Raw genomic sequence first — 18,485 nt, 5'->3', positions numbered from 1 at the left:
ACACCCACGAGGTGGTGAATATCATAGAAAAATATGCAGCTAATATGCCCGGGTAGAGTCCTCCTAGCTAGGTTTTAAGTCAGCACTAAAATTAAACGGAGAAAGTAGCATTTTTGTATCCCCAAAATAACAACTTCGCGCGATAATTTTAATTTGTTGTGACATGAAACATACGGTTCAACCGTTTTGAATTACATTTAGGTCACTGACAGGCTCAAATACTATAGGCAACATCCGTAACGTCAGTTTGTAGCTCTAATTTTAGCCTACAGTGAAGCCGTAGATGTTGGGCGGCAGTGGAGACTGCCTCGCTTGGGTTTGGAGAATGGCTTTGTTTGGATTACATCCTCCACCTCATTTCGTGTGTGCGTGTGTGTGTGTGTGCGTGCGTGCGGAGGGGGGTACTCATGGTGGTTTCCATTTGGTGAGTCAAGGCCTTGTGTTGGGTGATGGATCATGGAAACATTTGTGGGTGTTTGAGTTTGTTCTCCAAACAGTTCCTTCGTTCGATCCCCATTTACTCATTCACGTTTTTCTTTCTTTAAAATTCAGCAGCCTGAATGAAAAAAGTGGCACTTTGTTTTCCTGTAATTTGTAAAGGGTGTTAAAACAGTGCAGGGGGCTTCATTGGTGGGGGCGTGGTGTTGTTGCTGAGACACTGAAATATGATCATGGAATTCCAGTTGGAGTAATTCATTTAAAGGCCAAAACACTGCACAACAGTTTACACTGACAAAGGATTTTACGGCAACTATTTTATTTTGCACTTACTGGCAATCGATAAGATGTCAACAGACGCTTGACTAAAAGCCAAAAAATGTAAAAGTGGCGCTAGTTGAAAAGTCAGAGGATCACCAAAACCAGTATGATTCATCCTCTGGGGACCATGAATGTCTGAATTAAATTCCAAAGCAATTCATTTAGGGGTGTTTTTTTGAGTCAGTGCAGAAATTCCGCAAACAAAAAAAAAAGAAAAAGATGATGACAATGAATGGTGAAAAGAGGAAGGAAAAGAGATGGTAATCAGTATTTTACACAACCCTAGAAATAGAGGGTTAGTTAGAAGTTCATTTTAAGAGCCAACTGTAATATCTTTGTTGGTCGATTGCATTCATTTAATGTGCGCTCTTCATATTAACTTTTTAAATTAAAGCAGGCGTGTTGCCCACTCATCTGTCACTTGGGTACAGATCACGCTTCCTGTTACAGCCTCTTTGCAGAGAAAATCTAGACACATTAGAGGATGTTAGTAGTGTAAGTGCAATAAACACCACAGGCTGACATGTTGCAGACAGGTCCCCCAGTTTAGAAGTAGCTTAATCAGCAAATAAGCATGTCTGTGTTGAGTGTTTTAAAGTGTTTGCAGTCAACATTTGTTCCATGTAACTTGCCATTTTTGCTTGATTATACAGCAGTAACGATTAATCCATTAGCAAAATTGTTGCAGATTATTGTTCCGAAGACTGACTAATCAATCGTATGATTGTGTCAGCTTTCATCTGTTTCTCAGCAGTATCAAATTGACATCAGAGTTCACCTACATATATGGAAAATGTTGTCATATTGGTGTTGGTGGACTCACACCTCGCCTACAGTTTGAGCCCAGGAAACCCAACAGGAAATGCTGAGAATAACGATCCACCATTGCCATTATCAATACTGGATGTCAACTAAAGTGCTGGCATGGAAAGGTTAGCAACAGGCTCTTTATTTCCCACTGCTGCACTTTTCCTCAGTCTAACTATTCAGGGACCAGAGAGTTAATAATTAAGCCACAGTGCTAACACTATCTAACAGATAACAGGCAGAAAGTCACAGCAGCAGCTTCAGCGCCCCATCTGTGTCTACACGAGATGCGTTTAGGTACGGTGTCCACTGTCCACGCAGGAAGAAAATCGCCCTTTCAAAGACACACTTTTCTTTTCATTCGTTTCATTCATTTTTTTTGACTTATTTCCTTCATTTTCCATCATGAAAGCGTGTCAGAACTAGGGCTGCACAATATATGGTATTTCTATCGTCATCGCAGTATCAACTGCACTTTGCACTTTGTTGTGTTTTAGCTGAATACTGAAAGCTGCAGAAGGCAGAACTGAGAACACTTCAATATCTGTTTATTTATCGCAAGTAATATCGTTATTGCGATATTTAACAACGTCAACACAAAGTTTCCTCATATGGTGCAGCCCTAGTCAGAACCCGTGTGTCAATTGCCAATGGCAATTGTTAGAGATACAAGCTCTTACCACTTATTTATGTTATGGTTTTATAACCCTTTCAGACAAGACCTTATGTAAAACCGATATGATAGTTTGGGTTAATAAAATGAGTGTCCTTATGCCTAATTTATACTTCTGCGGAAAGCTTCTGCAGGGCCCCAGAGATGGTTTGCGAGGCTCTCAGAGAGTGGAACGTAGCACGCACCGTAGCTAGCCTGGCTCCGCCCTCCTACGTACTTCCGCTCAATTTTCATTTTCCTTCAGTACTACGTCTGGGTTTGCGGTATATTCTTGGGTTTTCTCCGACCAAATATTTGGCGGGCCAATCAGCGAACAGAGGGAGTGGCTGAGAACGATGACGTTGCGGTCATGACGTGTGCTAGTTTGAGTTATAGTTCCGTAATGGCGGCGGAGAAAGATGCGGTCCGTTGTGGCAACGCTGCCGAATATCCAGAAGTTAAAGCCCGAGCAAGAACAATCTTTGCTGAGTTTGGTTGGTGGCCATGATGTTGTGGCCCTCCTCCCCACGGGGTTCGGGAACAGTTTGATTTTCCAGCTTGCTCTGTTAGCGGTTAAGGAGTTGGCTAAGGCTAACGCTAGCGATGGTAAGCCGATAGTTAATGTTGTCTCCCCTCTTGTGAGCCTGGTCCTACCAGACAGTACGTAGGAGGGCGGAGCCAGGCTCTGGGCAGATCCAATAGTTTTAAACTTCAACAAAGTACCCCCCTTCAAGGAAGTTAACACTTGTCAATGGCGAGTGGCCAGACTCTCTGTACAAATGAAATGGACCAGAGTCTGGTAGGACCAGGCTACACCGTAGCTGCCGCAGAAGTTTGATCGGACATCAGAGCCGGGAGGTGGGATTTCCGGATGGTTCTGGTCCCAACCGGGGGTTGATGCATAGACTGTAAGTGAAGCCAAAACATCTGGATCGCCCCCTGGTGGCTGGCTGCACGATAGGTCATAAATCCCGCTCCCTCCGTGTTAGTGCATGGGACAAAGGCCAAAACAAAAAAAATCAAAGTACACGTCACATACGTTTTTCCCCAATGATGGTTTCTGTCATTTAAGGTAGTTCTTATGTTCATTTTTCTGCTAAAATTGTTTTTTTATTAGTTATCTGATGCCATAAATAAACGGGCTGAAACATCATGACTGACAGCTGTGATTGACTCACGATTGGTCTGGCGGTTGTATAGGCGGGACTTTGACAGGAAATTGGGATGTGCCATCCATCTTATATATATATATATATATATATATATATATTTTTTTTTTTACAGTTCATGGTCCCAACTTAGGCTTTGTTTGCTACCTTTCTAGTTAGATTTGTTTTTGTTTAGTGTTGTTAGCCTTTGCCCGCCCCGTAGTGAAATCAAGCTCCATGTACTTTTCATATCACTTAAATAAATTCAATTGTCACTATAGTAAGTAATCTGTTTCTGTGGCTGCATGGAGAAGACAGGGCTTTCTCACGTTGTGTCTCGGCCACCCCTCCACAGGCCACAGCCCGGTCGCTGATGGCGCGAAGATGTTTACCGACAGGAACCAATCGTTTCGTAAATCGATTAAGTAGGCCTAAATAGTACCGGAGCAAACTCAGCTGATACCAGAGTGGGTATGGGACATCTCTAGGAAATACAGTGTTGTGCTTAAAAAACATTTTAATTTGGACTCTATAAATTGCTTTCTGGCCCTTTTTAACTTATATTTTTGGAAACTTCTGCTGCCGATGGATGAAGTTGTACTTCTACTCAACTGCAATGATGAAAAACCGAAAACAGGAGAGAAATAAATTTCCTGACTCTGTGTGCAAAATAGTCATTGTCCAGAAGTAACGCTTGGTAACGCTCCTGAAAAAGTGACTGTTAATGTGATTGTACATGCATTACAGCATCTCTTTGGCTCCTTCTTTCTTTTTAACACATATTCCACTTTAACCCTTTTAGCTTTATTGGCTGCTCTAAAGAGCCGGCCGTGAAAGGATCGTTTAGAGTGGACGGGTCCAGTTATTGTGAAGAAACACTTTGACTGTAATGTGCGGTCATTGAGCAGCCGGCCGCGGAGGCTGCCTCTTTAAAAAAGGAGACCTCCTGTTTCCATAAATCACACTGGACACTGAGAGGGTTAAGAGGCTACATGGGTGGGGGTGGGGGGGAGGGAAGCCTCTGTGTGGCGGTATAGGAGGCTTCTGGGAACTGCAGACAACACCCCAACCCCCCACTCCCCATCCTCCAGCATGCCCAGCATTCTACAACCCCTGTACTCTGGGCAACAGGCAGAAATAGACATTGCGGGGAGGGCGGGGGGCACTTCAGCTGTGCTGATCTCACTTTAGATGTTATTTGAAGCAATTTCTGAGTTTCCCTTCCGTGTTGAGAGTCATTAGGTATTCGGTTACAGCTGCAGTGACCTTTTTCTGGGTTGCAACACATTTAAACTTGCTTAATATTAGTCTTAGGGTTTTGCTCAGAATGAGCCTGATGCGCCTCCACTGTCAGTCACCAGCAGCTATGCCCTGTATGGTGACAGCAGCAGGCTGTAGGAAACCTCATGATGCTGGCCCATGTGTTTAGACAGTTTACTCGGTGTGGAACGTGTGACAACAAATGCAGTGGCTTAATGAGCAACAGGTGGTTTGATAATGTCTTTGCCATCTGTGGCCATAACTAATGTCAGCCACTGAAAACGGGGCAGGTAGCCTATTTTACGTGTTGTTCTATGTTAACACTATTGTAAGCCTGTGATACCTACCTAAGAGAAGTTCTAGTGTATGTCATAATTGTAGCATGTCCGCTTGCCTCTCAGTTTAGATTTCCTGACAAAAGGCCTCTTTAAATGACAGACATTTTGACTTGCTATATTTAGGGCTGTATCAATTCCAAATTTTGCTGCACAATTAATTGTCTCAGAAATAATTGCGGTTAACAATATAGAAAATTGTCTCTTTCAGTCCAATTTATAATAAATCCCAGGATACATATTTTGGTTATATCACTGTTATGTGACCCAGATAGTGTAAAAACACAAATAAACCACGGCTCTTCATTATCATAAAACATTGTTTTATTTTTATTTTTTTTAAGATAATTTTTTGGGCTTTTGTTTTTTAAGATTATTTTTTGGGCTTTTTTTTTTTTTTTTTTTAAGATTATTTTTTGGGCATTTTCCAACCGATCTATCCGGGCGCCCCAAAAATGAACATAAAATTGATAATTACCATCAACAGTCATACACCTTAGGACCTTAGCCAATGTTGGCAATTAATTACGGTTAAACAAAGAAACGGTGATACTTAAAAAATATTGCGGTTAGACAATTATGCAATAGTTGGAAAGCTCACTAACAACATTAATAATAGGTCTGTTCCTTTTTAAAAGGCCTAGTAAGCCATGCCAATGAACCAACACGCACTATACCAGGGTTCTGTTACCCACACGCCTAAATTAGCACGCTTTATTATTATAAATGTTGGGTAATCTGTTGTATATTTTCCTCAATTAATTGATTCGTTGTTTGGTCTATAAAATGTTTGTTTTTTTAAATGGCGAAAAATGGGGATCAGTGTTTCCCAAAGCCCAAGATGACGTCCTCAAATGTCTCGTTTTGTCCACAACTCAAAGATGTTCAATTTACTGTCACACAGGAGTGAAGACACTAGAAAATATTCACATTTAGGAAGCTGGAATCAGAGAAATCTTAAATTAAAAAAAATGAGTCTGTTACGTTATTTGACAGAACTCTATGAATGTGGCTGCTATTTCTGACAATTTGATAAGCACAAATGTATATTTTGCTTGAGTAAATGAAATCCCAATAAACCAAACTGCTTAAAACAATAGCATTAATATTAAAATACCACCGTTAAAATCACCGGGAGAGTCCGGTACAGCCTGACTCTGGACGCTAAAACTGAGATTTCAATCAGGAGAGACTTCGTTGCAGATATGCAAATATTTATTGTAAATAAGCATAATATGAAATGTACATAGTCTTTCGGGATTAGACTCCATCGTTACAAAATATTTAAAGGGGTAGAGAAGCCAAGACATATTCCCCCCGATGGAGCCTAGACACTCGTGATGGCGGAGAGGGAACCCAGAGACCAAACGAAGGACCTGTCTGCCGGAAAGGGACTCGGGTTGCCGTGGTCGACGATAATCGGAGGTGGAAGGGGAGGAGGAGGGCTGCACGTTAGCCTGAAAAGACTGCTGATAGCAATGAGAGAAGCCATTTAAAGCAGGATGTCATGCTGTGATTGGATCATGAATTTCGTGGCCAATTGTGGTTGGTTTACTGAAAAGTGAACGCCTCTTGAAGCTGAATAGTTTTAGGGAGAGATCGTGGTGATTGCAGTAATTTAGAAGGAATTCTTCCTGGAAGAATTTGTGCTGAGTTTCATTAGCGCTCATATTTAAGTTTATGTTCTTGTTGTTTGGCGCTGGTGATTTTCCTTTGGGGCTGGCTAAAACCACCTTTGGGGTGCCCCGAAAATTCCTCTATGCAGGAAAAACCCTGATAATGTGCAAAATAGTTGTTGTTTTTTTTAAATACAATGTGTCTGTGATCGCTAGGAGCCAAAATCGCAAAACCACGATCAAAATTCGATATGGCCCTAAGTTCCAATGGTTCTCTAAAAATTGGTCGGAACCAAATCTGTGGTTGATCCTTTGGAAAAGCTGCCAGTCCCTCTGACTCAAACATCCCACATACCGTATTTATAGCTCAAAGACCACCTCATGGATTTGTGATTAACTACTTTATTACTTTCTCTCACAAAACCAGCGGCCGGTAGAGTTTTATGGGTCACACCTCTTTGCGTGTCCTGTAGGCTGTAGCTGACCTGGGGCCAGGACTGTCCCCGGACCTCAGATACCAGTAGTCGCTGCTCCAGCCTCGGCCACATCTCAGGCTCACAAATCATGGATTTTAACCATGTTCTGTCTGGGTTCTCCCTCTGACTCATGATTTATATAAATACTGTAAATGAAAGCCTTTCAGAAATCATTTTAAATCTGGTTAAACCTTTATGCATTCCACTGACGAGTCAGTGGTAATTCACTGGTTGGGAGACGGGGAGTTCACTTAAAGTTAGTGAGTCATTCTGTGTGTGTGTGTGTGTGTGTGTTGAATTTCTACACTCTTGCCAGTTATGCTGTTGATCTGGTTGCTAGGCAGCCGCTGGCCTTAGCTCTGGAATGGACCTCACTAAAAGAGGAGGAGGATGGGGAGGGAGGGCCTGTTTTGGTTCAACATCTATTCACAGAAACTTGTGTGAGCTAGTTTAGTTTAGATATTCTCTTTGGCCACGTTCACTATTTTGGATGTATGGAAGTATGAGATTTATAAAATAGCCAAACCCCCATGTGGAGTCTGTTGTGTCCGCCAGTGTTTTATTTTACTTATTTTACTGTGTGAGGTATATGCTGTATATGTTATATTTAGGATTTCTTTGTCCCAGGCCGAACAAAAGGGCTCAGGAAGGCTTTTGGTCAATGTAAACCACCCAGAACAATACATCAACAAAGATACACATTGCAGTATGTGCAGGGTTTCCCCAAGGAAATTGGTGAGAAGAGGAAGTATGATAACAGATGAACAAAGCGTCTCCCAGACGTTTGCTGCTGTGTTTGCCTGGTTGCCTCTGCCTGCTTTTTGACATTTTTGGAAATACACTTAGTTGCTTTCTTACAGAGATTTAGATGAGAGGATTGATATCACTCTTGTGTCTGTATGCTAAATATGAAGCTATACATATATATATATATATTAGTGCTGTCAGTTAAACACATTATTAACAGCGTTAACACAAACCCATTTTAACGGTGTCAATTTTTTTATCGCGAGATTAACGTTCTTTTTGGCCTAGCAAACTTTGTAGTTTTTTTCACATGCTGTTGCAACAACTAGTAACGTTAGAAAAACTACAACACCACACCGGATCTAGTTAGACCGGAAACTAAACATCAGCACGCCCCACACAGTTGTTTGGGCTTGCGAGCCGGCCAAAGAGTAGTAGGCTAACGTTCGCTAACGTTACGTTTTGAGTGGATGGCGAGCGCGAGATGCCGATATGGATGCCAATAAGATTCTGAATGGAAAGTTTACGCTACAAGGCAAAGCCTCTTACTGGCATGGATGACTGTCCCCGGGAATGGTGGTCACCACATGAAGGGGAACACAGTGAAATGGCCCGCCTTGCTTAGCAAGTAAGTAGTTAGCAACACCGGCCACATCAGTACCTTCTGGAAGGTTGTTTTCACTCTCTGGGCATGTTGTACAAAAGAAGCGAGCTTCCCTGTTGTCTAAAAATGTCAACAGGCTTGTCTGTTTGAGTACCTGGCTCAAAGCAAAGAAGAAGTAGGCTTACCTTTTATTGCTAGCTGTTACTGTTCATTCTTTCTGAAATAAGAGGCTGGGTTGATGAGCCTCTGGTGAATAAAGAGCAGTAGCCTGACTGCTATGTTCAAAGCAAACTTGAGAAAAAGAAAGTATTAAGCCATGGTTTAACTGCACTATAGGCTGAGTCCTAGTTTCTCAGAAAGGGCTGTTGAAGGGGCTGTTTGTGTGACAAAGTATTTTTTCACCCTTTTATTGATGGACAGTGTTACATTGTGTGAGTGATTATTTGCTCCAAGTGAGAATGTTAGTTTGAAATAGAACACTACAGTATATGCCAATGTTGTTTTCAATAAAAAAAACATTTGCATAAAATGATGGGACAAAAAGAAATCAAGGGACATTTAGAATAGATAAAAATGTGCGATTAATTGCGAGTTAACTATGACATTAATGCGATTAATCGCGATTAAATATTTTAATCGTTTGACAGCACTAATATATATATATATAAAATGAACCCTTCAATTTATGTGTATATACACTGAAAAATGCCTGGCTGCATCCAAGCAGTGTTGCCAACTTGGTTGTCTGGATCAACGGAAGTGCATTTCCAGGATAAGCCAGACAAGCTTTGCCCCGTCACAACATGAACAACCTTTCAGCTAGCAAGCTAACGTTGGCAAAAAATGGCAAGTTTTGATGACTATTTCAATCACGCAATACGGCAGGCCTGCTTGGTTCTTTTGGTTGTAAAGATTTACAAAGAATACTGTATGTTGATACCATTTACTCTCTTACCGTTCCTACCGGATTACTATGAACAACAACAACAACAAGTTAGTTACAATACGGCGATACACTGGTAAGAGCAAATGAGGTTTAACCATGTATCCAGCTAATTTAAATAGCTCACGTTACTGTGTTGTGTCAACAGTTATCTTCATTCATGCGGTGTTTTCTTTTGCGGGGTGCAAATGTTCCACCAAAACAAGTTTCTTCCCGATACTATTTTGACCCGGACGCAGCGAGCCACCGTCGCTGCGTCCGGAGCTTAGCAGGGTTGGGTACCGTTTGGATTTTTACGATTCCGATGCCGAACCGGTACTTTTAAAACGATTCCGATTCCTAAACCGATTCTTGAAAAACTGAAAGATGTCACCTAACACATAACTACAATAATTTAACAAATAACAGTTACACTAACAAGTAACAACAAAATAAATGTTGTTGAGTTGGTATGCCAACCAGCTTCAATCTTCAGCAGTTCTTTTGCAGAAAAATGACCATATTTGCTTCTCTGGCAAGATACGACACCTCTCCTGATGTATGGCATGTCCTGCACAGAAGAAAACTCTCTCAGATGGTGTCAAAGAGGCCTGTACACACAGCTATGAGTTTGAAAGGGCAGACAATTTGGGGAGGCTGTCCCGCCTCCCCCACCACCAGGCTACAGGGTCTTGTCCTGAACAATAGACTAGCAGAGCAAGTGTCCGTTTTGGTGAGCCCAGAGGGAAAATATGGCATTTTAAAAGTAGCCTACATTTACGATAGCTAGCTAACGGAGGATCTAGACTACAGAGAAAGTATGATATTTTTACGTCCGTTTCGGAGCGTGTACAAAAAGCCGTCTATCAGCACAGCAGTGATTGTAGAGTGCATGTCGGAGAATAGCGCGGACACGCGCTTCACACCGCGAGCGGGCACGTGCGCCACTCAGCAGAAAAGGGAGAAAGCGACAGGGAAAATATTTCAGTCAGAACCGAAATTTGCGTTTTAATCCGGTCCGAATACTACAGTTTGCGTAGTGGAACCGGGTTTCGGTACCCAACCCTAGAGCTCAGCGCCGCCCAAGACGATTGTGATTGGTTTAAAGAAATGCAAACAACCCAGAGCATTTGTTTTCTCCTCTCCAAGAATGCATCTGTGGTGTACAGACCTTACTCCACAGCGCTGTGGAAATGGGTCTGGCGATGCCAGGCTACCAACTTGGCCACTTTTTTGCTATATCTAGCGACTTTTCAGACCAGCTTAGTGACTTTATTTCTAAACGCTGCCATTTAGACCATCAGGGAAAAGGCGAAAAACATATATTGTAAGTCATCCCTTGCATGCTGCTCAGAGTAGAGAGTAGTCGCAGTCCACGGCTCTACTGCCAACAGCACGGGTCTCTTCCTCTCCTCTTGCGCTGTGCTCAGTACTTTAGTTGTCAACATTGTTTACAAGAGATTGATGCCTTTAGTTCACCGAAACATGTTTCTGAAAACATTTTAAGCGAGAAATAGGCCATGCAGTTGCTGAATCTGTCTTCATTTCAGATCGACAAAGGTCAGTTTAAAAGATTTTCGTCAGATTTTGAGAGGCTTAGTCACGCTCATACCACTTGCCGTTTCCGGTGAGTCCCGACTGCCCTGTCTCCGACTGAACACGTCAGGTCGGCCAAAATGAAGGACGACGGCTCCTCCAACGGACGACGGCACGGAACACACCGAACAGACTCGAGTCACTGACCTCGCCAGACTGTCCAACGGCTGATTATCTGCCCGGTGTGTAGCTGCCTTTAAGCATACAGACATGAGAGTGATCTCTTTTTTTTTTTATTATTATTTTTTGGGCATTTTAGGCCTTTAATATACAAGGCAGCTGAAGACATGAAAGGGGAGAGAGAGGGGGAATGACATGCAGCAAAGGGCTGCAGGTCGGAGTCGAACCCACGGCCGCTGCATCGTGGAGTAAATAGTCTATATATGGGCACCCGCTCTACCAACTGAGCTATCTGGGCACCTCTATCTTTGTCTACCTTTCGACAAGAAAGTGCATGAACATATTTCACAATCTTTCCTAATCTTTTTTTTTTCTTCCATTAAGGCTAAGGTCTTTGCAAATACCTTGAACTGTGACATTTCCCTTGATACTTTTGCCCCTTTTCGATCAGAACACAAGACGTATTAAGAGTTTGCTTGCAAAACGTAATGTGCAAAATAACGTTTTTTTTCTCAATTACATTGTGTTTGTGATCGTTAGGGGCCGAAATCGCGATCAGAATTCCATTGATTGACAGATGGATGGATAGATAGATCTAGTCTTTATTGTCCAATGGGGAAAATAGTTTTCACTGTCATACATACACATTACATGTCATTTTAGCTGATGCTTTTATCCAAAGCAACTTACAGTTGCTATATATGTCAGAGGCCACACACCTCTGGAGCAACTAGGAGTTAAGTGACTTGCTCAGGTACACATTGGTTGATGTATCACAGTGGGAATCAAACCCAGGTCTCCCACACGAAAGGCATGTGTCACATCCACTGCGCCATCACCACCCACCACTAGACACCTTCACCCCAAACACCCTATAATGCACAGTTCCCTCCAGTCCGTTCTACTGGCACCCCTGGTGGGCGGCATATACAACATATACGTAGGTAACGCAGCCCTATACTGAACTGAAGAAACTGCATGTGTTGTGTGTTGCAGCTTGCAGGAGGTGTTATCCTGGGCGTGGCCCTGTGGTTGAGACACGAACCCAAGACCAGCAACCTGCTGGATGTGAAATTTGATGGAGCCCATCCCCCCAGCACCTTCTACATCAGTACGTATCTCATCTGTACCATCTCCACTCTCTGCCTCTGTCTCCGGCTTCCCGCTGTGACTTTGTCTTGTGAAAAATGTCTTTCTCAATCCTGTGGACACAGTTCAGTAATAGAGCAGCATGTGGCATGAAAAAACGCCTCTGTTGCCACACTCAACCTAGTTCCCAGCTGAATGACGCTCAGAAAATGCTGGCGTTTCTGACGTTTCTGCTCATTTGCATTATTTCCACACGACGGCACTGCCCTTTGTCCACTAACCAGGCCCAATTACACGTTACCCAGTTATTCAAATGGAAAGGCTCTCCTATGTTATTTAGTCTTTTAATTATTCTCGTTAGACTCATTTTGCTTTATGGATTAAAAGGAAAGCCCTAAATTCTGTCTTAGTCTGTTATAAAAAAAAAAAGAAGAGAAAAGCTGCATGGAAACCGAACTGAAAATGAAAACTCATATTGTACAAACAACATATTCTATTTCATTCTTTTTTACTGATAAACATAGACACTAAAACACGTGGGGCTATGTTTAAAATAGCACAAAATACCGTACACGTCCATATTAGGGAGTTCAGACCACAGCATGTGACATTGGCCTACATTTCAAAATGCAAGTTTACATTTAATATATTCTGGCAGGTTATTTGATCACCATGAATGTCAAAGCCAAGTAAACTTAGGGATGTTAATGATTACATTTTAACCGTTAACCGGCAATAAGATTTTCGACCGATGAATCAGTTAAACAGTTAGAAACAATATTTTTAAAATAAAAAATAAAAAAAGTTATTAAAACAACTTTTTTGCCTGATAAAAGAAATATAGGCAATACAATCTATTTGCTAAACTGAACTGTAGTTAAGTTGCTAGCAGTGATGGAGTACTCGAGTCCTGGACGAGTCCGACTCCAGTCTCTATTCTCTGGTCTCGTGACTTGACTTGGACTCGCGGACTGATGACTTGGACTTGGACTCGGACATGAGGATATATAAAACCGGACTTGAGCATTCATGAAAAAGGACTCAGACATTGGATGACGTTTCTGACTAAATAGGTTATAAAAATGTGATCTAAGACGTTACCCTTTTCCTGTTTCCGGCTCCGAGACCGCTGGGGAGATGTTCCATCCAGGGCTGATGTTCTTTTGGGGGTAACCCCCTTTACTTCACCAACAGTACTAACACAAGATGAAGCCACCATGTCTTGAGAAGCTTCTTGTTTATTGTTAACTGTTAACTCACTTTACATCGTCTTTTTTCTCGCGCTTTTTCCTCTCATGGCCGTTACAGACCAACCAGACGGCCGACCCTCGGCAGAAAAGGCAGTTAGACTGATCAGTCTCCCCGAGTTGGTCAAAAAAGTGTCTCGGAACACACCAAAGCGACGAGACGTAATACGTCTCCATAACAGCAGGCAGCGCTAATCTGTATTGTTGCCCAAAAAATGAAAACCGGCAGCTGATTGGATGAACGCGTCACGTGGGTCTGGCTGCTGCTTCCGGATCTTGGATTTTTTAACTGGCCATTAATGGCGACGCATTCAGAATATGATCTCATATTGTACTAAAATAGTTCACCGAAACGTGTTTCTGAAAACATTTTAAGCGAGAAATAGGCCGTGCAGTTGCTGAATCTGTCTTCAATTCAGATCGACAAAGGTCAGTTTAAAAGATTTTCGTCAGCTTTTGAGAGGCTCATCCGCTCGCCATTTCCAGGTGAGTCCCGACTGCCCTGTCTCCGACTGAGCATGTCAGGTCGGCCAAAATGAAGGCCGACGGCTCCTCCAACGGACGACGGCACAGAACACACCGAACAGACTCGACTTGGACTCGAACACTGGGGACTCGAGATGCGACTCGGGCTCGACTCGGACTCTTCTTTGGTGACTCGGACTTGGACTCGGACTCGACCACTGGGGACTCGAGACTCGACCCAAACTCAACAGTTGGTGACTCGACTACAACACTGGTTGCTAGCGCTAACTTTGCACAAGCAAGCTGCGTTTTAAGCTGCACCTTTTTTCTGCTCATGGCTCTCTGCTGGACGGCGCTCACGACAGAGAGCTACGCGACACGCGACACATGGCTCTGTATCGATGAGGACCGGCGGGTTGAAATCGGCCGTGCTACACACAGAGTATGCCAGGCAGACACACAGCCTACAACCTCACAGGGTGACGCGGTGGAGACAGGCTCGGAAATGCACACCACGGATCGCTGTGGACTTGTGTCGGTCATGCAAGCGTAAAAATTCCAGGACTGGAGCGCCCCGGTAGCTCAGTTGGTAGAGCGTGCGACGCAGAGGCCCAGGGTTCTGATCTGATCTGCGGCAAATTCCCCCCTCTCTCTCCCCTTTCATATCTAAGCTGTCCTCATGATTAAAGGCAGAAATGCCCGAATTTCAGGACACTGGTTGCATGTGTCCACGACAACGCACAGAACATCGTTGCCGCGCGACCGGTACAAGTCCGCAGCTGTCCACAGAACGCAGAGTGTGTCGGTTAATGATCGGTTAACTCTAGGGGAGAGCCGGGACAGTTGAAACAGCATGGGGGGGCGGATGAAACATGCAGTTTAAGCCATTTAAACTTCCCACAACTTCAATATTTTACTACATATCATGAATGGTACTCCCAAAAGGTGTTATTTTAGATAGATTGTTGCTGGGCTATACGTCTTCGTGAATGTCTGTTAACATCTAATCGCCGTCATCATGAAGCGGTTATTGAAATATCATGCACTGTGGATGATTCTGGCATTTTTATAGCTAGAACAGTAAGTTTTCCCATTTATAAACTTATAAATGTTTCTATTGTGGAAAATGTCGTTTCACTAGGTTTTTACGTGGGTTAGGTCACTGCACATCCAAATAAGTGCCCTTAACGACCCACAGCCCATCAGTCTCCATTGGATAACATCGACCCCCTACCTGGTGGGCTCAAATATATTTTCATCTTTCTAAAACTGCTTTTCCATGTCTCACCTCCATAAATTATTGTATAAACACAGATATTTGTGCATTTACTTAAAATACATGGAGTTACAGCCAGGTCAGGATGGTTGAAACAGCTGTTTCAATCGTCCCGACATAGATATATGCCATTATAGCTTGTTTTGCTTTCCATGTAAACAAGCATGCAATATGAAAGTCTGGGATTGTGGAGAACACTAAATGGTCTACTGAATAAGAATGTAGTCGAACCTTTAAATGAAAAACACTCATTAATGACACCGCTAATGAAGTTTACTTTGGACCATCAAAACTCGTTTATGGCCTGTAACTCTGTGATAAAAGGAAATAACAGGAAGGCATTTGGCTGTTAGAAGGAGGTTAACATGCTCTATGTTTTGACCTAAGGAAGTCTGTCTATCATCATTGCACTCAGAGAAAACTGGAATGTTTCATCCGTCCCGCGTTTCAATCGTCCCGGCTCTCTTAAAGAAAGAGTCCAGCCGTATCATGAAACCAGTGTTGGCTGCCTTGCTGCCTTTCTAATGTTATCAAATACATTATCAGTCACATCCATTTCTATGATGTGCTGCAATGACTAACAGTAGGTGGTATACAGTATGTGATAGGTCCACATTAACTATTAATGGCCAGAATAAGTGGACGATTAAGATGAATGTGATAGTCATTATCAATAAGTTGAAGATAATAGGTGGCTTTTATAAAACCTTTTTGTAAATCATCACCATACACATCAACTACATGACAGGGTTTTTCCTGACTCAGGGGGGGAGGGCTACGCACGGCAGTAAGCATGATCGGTCCGTGTACAGTTAAGGCAGTAAGTCTGTGTTACCTTTTTTTGATAGAAATCTATTCATTTTCAAGTCAATTTGATAAACAAAAGCATATACTATGCTTGAGTAAATAAAACCCCAATTAACAACGGGTTATTAAAAAAAATAATATCAATATTAAATAAATCACCAGGAGAGTCCGGTATACAGCCTGACTCTGAAGATAAAACTTATATTAGCTCTTATATTCAAATTCATGTTCTGCTTTTCCAGTGGTTGTTTGGTACATTGCTCCTAAACACATTTGGAGAGGATTTGATTTGCTATTTTTTATTCTCAATTCTCGTCATTTTGGTGCTGGTGATTTTCCTTTGGGGCCGGCTAAAGCCTCTTTGGGGGGGGGGCGCCAAAAATTCCTCTACGCAGGAAAACCCCTGCGTGATAGTAAAGAATTGTGACCACTAATTTTCCCATTTCCGTTCAACGAAGTGAGCACAACAGAGCAGATGAAATGTACGCAGATATTTCTGCTCTGTCCCGCTAAAACAGATTTTTGAACTGGAAATCTGGGCTTTACTGTGCCATCTGGTGGTGACGGTCCATAGCTGTATGAGATTATTATTATTTATTTTTTTAAATAAGCGTTACAATGACAGCCTCCCAAGTGGTGAATGGGAAGAAAATATTAACTCTCAGTAATGTTTTAGTCTTGTTGCATTGCACGTTTCACCTCTAATAGTCCTTCACAGAGGTCGAAAAATCACTTTCGACACAACAACACTTATTAGTATTCTCGGTTGTCCCCTGGGACCAATCGGAGCCGAACAGGCCTAAAACCCACCAGGAGATACAGATAATGAAATTTAGGCAGAAGAAGAACAAACAACTTGCATATGTAACACATTTAGCTCATATTCACAATTTTCCAGTCTCTGTACCATTTTTTTTTTTAATGTTTTTGTTTGAGCCATGTGTGGTGGAAAGTGGGCAGCCATGATGGACCAGGCACTGAAACAACTGCTAGTTTCTAGAGAGCTTTGTTCGCCATTTATGTTCTGATCGCTTGTTCTGATCCACAAAGTTCAGGATCAACCAATCAGATCCTTTTTATTTTTTTTATTTTATAATATTGATCCTTCTGAACCGAACAGTAGGGTTGCAAATAACAATTTTCTTTGATTATCAAATTATCCAGCACATGTTTTGTGATTATTCAATTCATTGCTTAGTCTACAACATGTCAGAAAACAGGGAAAAGGGCAGAATGTCAGAATGTGTCTTCACGTTGCTTGGTTTGTGCGGCCAACAGTTCAAAGCCCAAAGAAGGTTTTCCGTGATATAAAACAGAGGAAAGCAGCAAATCCTTAGATTAGAATCCTTCGATTAATCCGCTTATTGTTTCAGAGTCCAGTCAATCATAGCATTGTTTCACACACACACACACACACACACACACACACACACACACACACACACACACACACACACACACACAATACAGTACAGTACAGTACAGCACGGGGTGTGTATGGCTGGCCCTCAGTTACCTGGGCGTGAGAATGGTAAAGTGGTGTGAACTGTGTTAACGATGGAGCGAGGCCCGGCCGCCTCGCCCACATCACCAGCGACTTGTGACCAGGACTAACAGACGACACACCGCTCATCATATGACTCTGTTAAAAGATAGCCCCACCCCACACACACACACACACACACACACACACACACACACACACACAGTCACTCCCTCCTGACTGCATCAACAACCTGAGTCATCTGCCTTGTGAAGAACAAGAGGGAGAAGAGAGCTGAAAGGGAAGATGATAGCAACATGCAGAATCACAAACATAAATGTGAGGGTCTCCTATCTCTAGGATTAGGCATCGAGAACCGGTTTCCAACTTGGAACCGTTTCAAAAAGTTGTCATTCCATTGGAATCGTTTGGAAAATTTCGTTTTGAATGCGACCGTCCGGTTCCATATTCAACACACGCAGGTTTGGGTTTCCGTAGCGGCCGGCGTACTTCCAGCAGGCGCTCGTTGCGTTGCAGCCACGGAGCACAGTAAGCAGCGCTCTAAAGTGTGGCTTTTTATTTTACGTTGAAAAAGCCCAGTAAAACTGGAAATCACCCCTGAATCCAAATTAAATGAAAGAATGTCCCTCTACCTGTGAAATAAGCACGTGGCCCGTTTCAACTCCACCCCTCAAAAAAACTGCAATCGAGAATCGATTAAGAAACGTAATTGAAAGGAAGAATCGGAATTGGAATCTGGTAATTGTTCTATCTCCATCTAAAATACAGCTACAGAAAAACATGGAGGGTGTGCTTTCTCCGTTTCTCTGAGGCAGCATAGCTGTGGTTGTTCAGTGAAAAACGGCTCACCAGTCAAAGAGGAACTACTTAGGGACTTTCTCTTGAACAGCCTCAATGATTGCATCCTTCCCATTACATAAAGCCTCCCTCTCATTCCCGAGGAGGGGAGAAAAAGCCTCATCGGTATAGGAAAAAATTCCTCACTGGCCCTCCCTTCTCCTCCTCCTCCTCCTCCTCCTCACCGGCCCCACCCTCTTCCCCCCTCCCTCCGCTGT

General features: G+C 42.8%; 1 protein-coding gene across 2 annotated transcripts in view; it reads left to right on the top strand.

Annotated features, from left to right (window-relative positions):
• The window catches only part of LOC116067387 (CD81 protein-like), a 45,590-nt gene that overhangs the window by 523 nt on the left and 26,582 nt on the right, over positions 1-18,485 (top strand). For both annotated transcript variants that reach the window (XM_031323813.2, XM_031323812.2), the window contains exon 2: positions 12,039-12,153. In XM_031323813.2, coding sequence (XP_031179673.1) covers positions 12,039-12,153 — 115 coding nt within the window. The remainder of the gene's footprint in view (positions 1-12,038; positions 12,154-18,485) is intronic.

This window comes from Sander lucioperca, chromosome 3 (genome assembly GCF_008315115.2).
Source record: "Sander lucioperca isolate FBNREF2018 chromosome 3, SLUC_FBN_1.2, whole genome shotgun sequence".
Taxonomy (NCBI): Eukaryota; Metazoa; Chordata; class Actinopteri; order Perciformes; family Percidae; genus Sander; species Sander lucioperca.
Note: the sequence above shows the minus strand (reverse complement) of the source record. Positions and strands in the feature narration are given on the sequence as shown.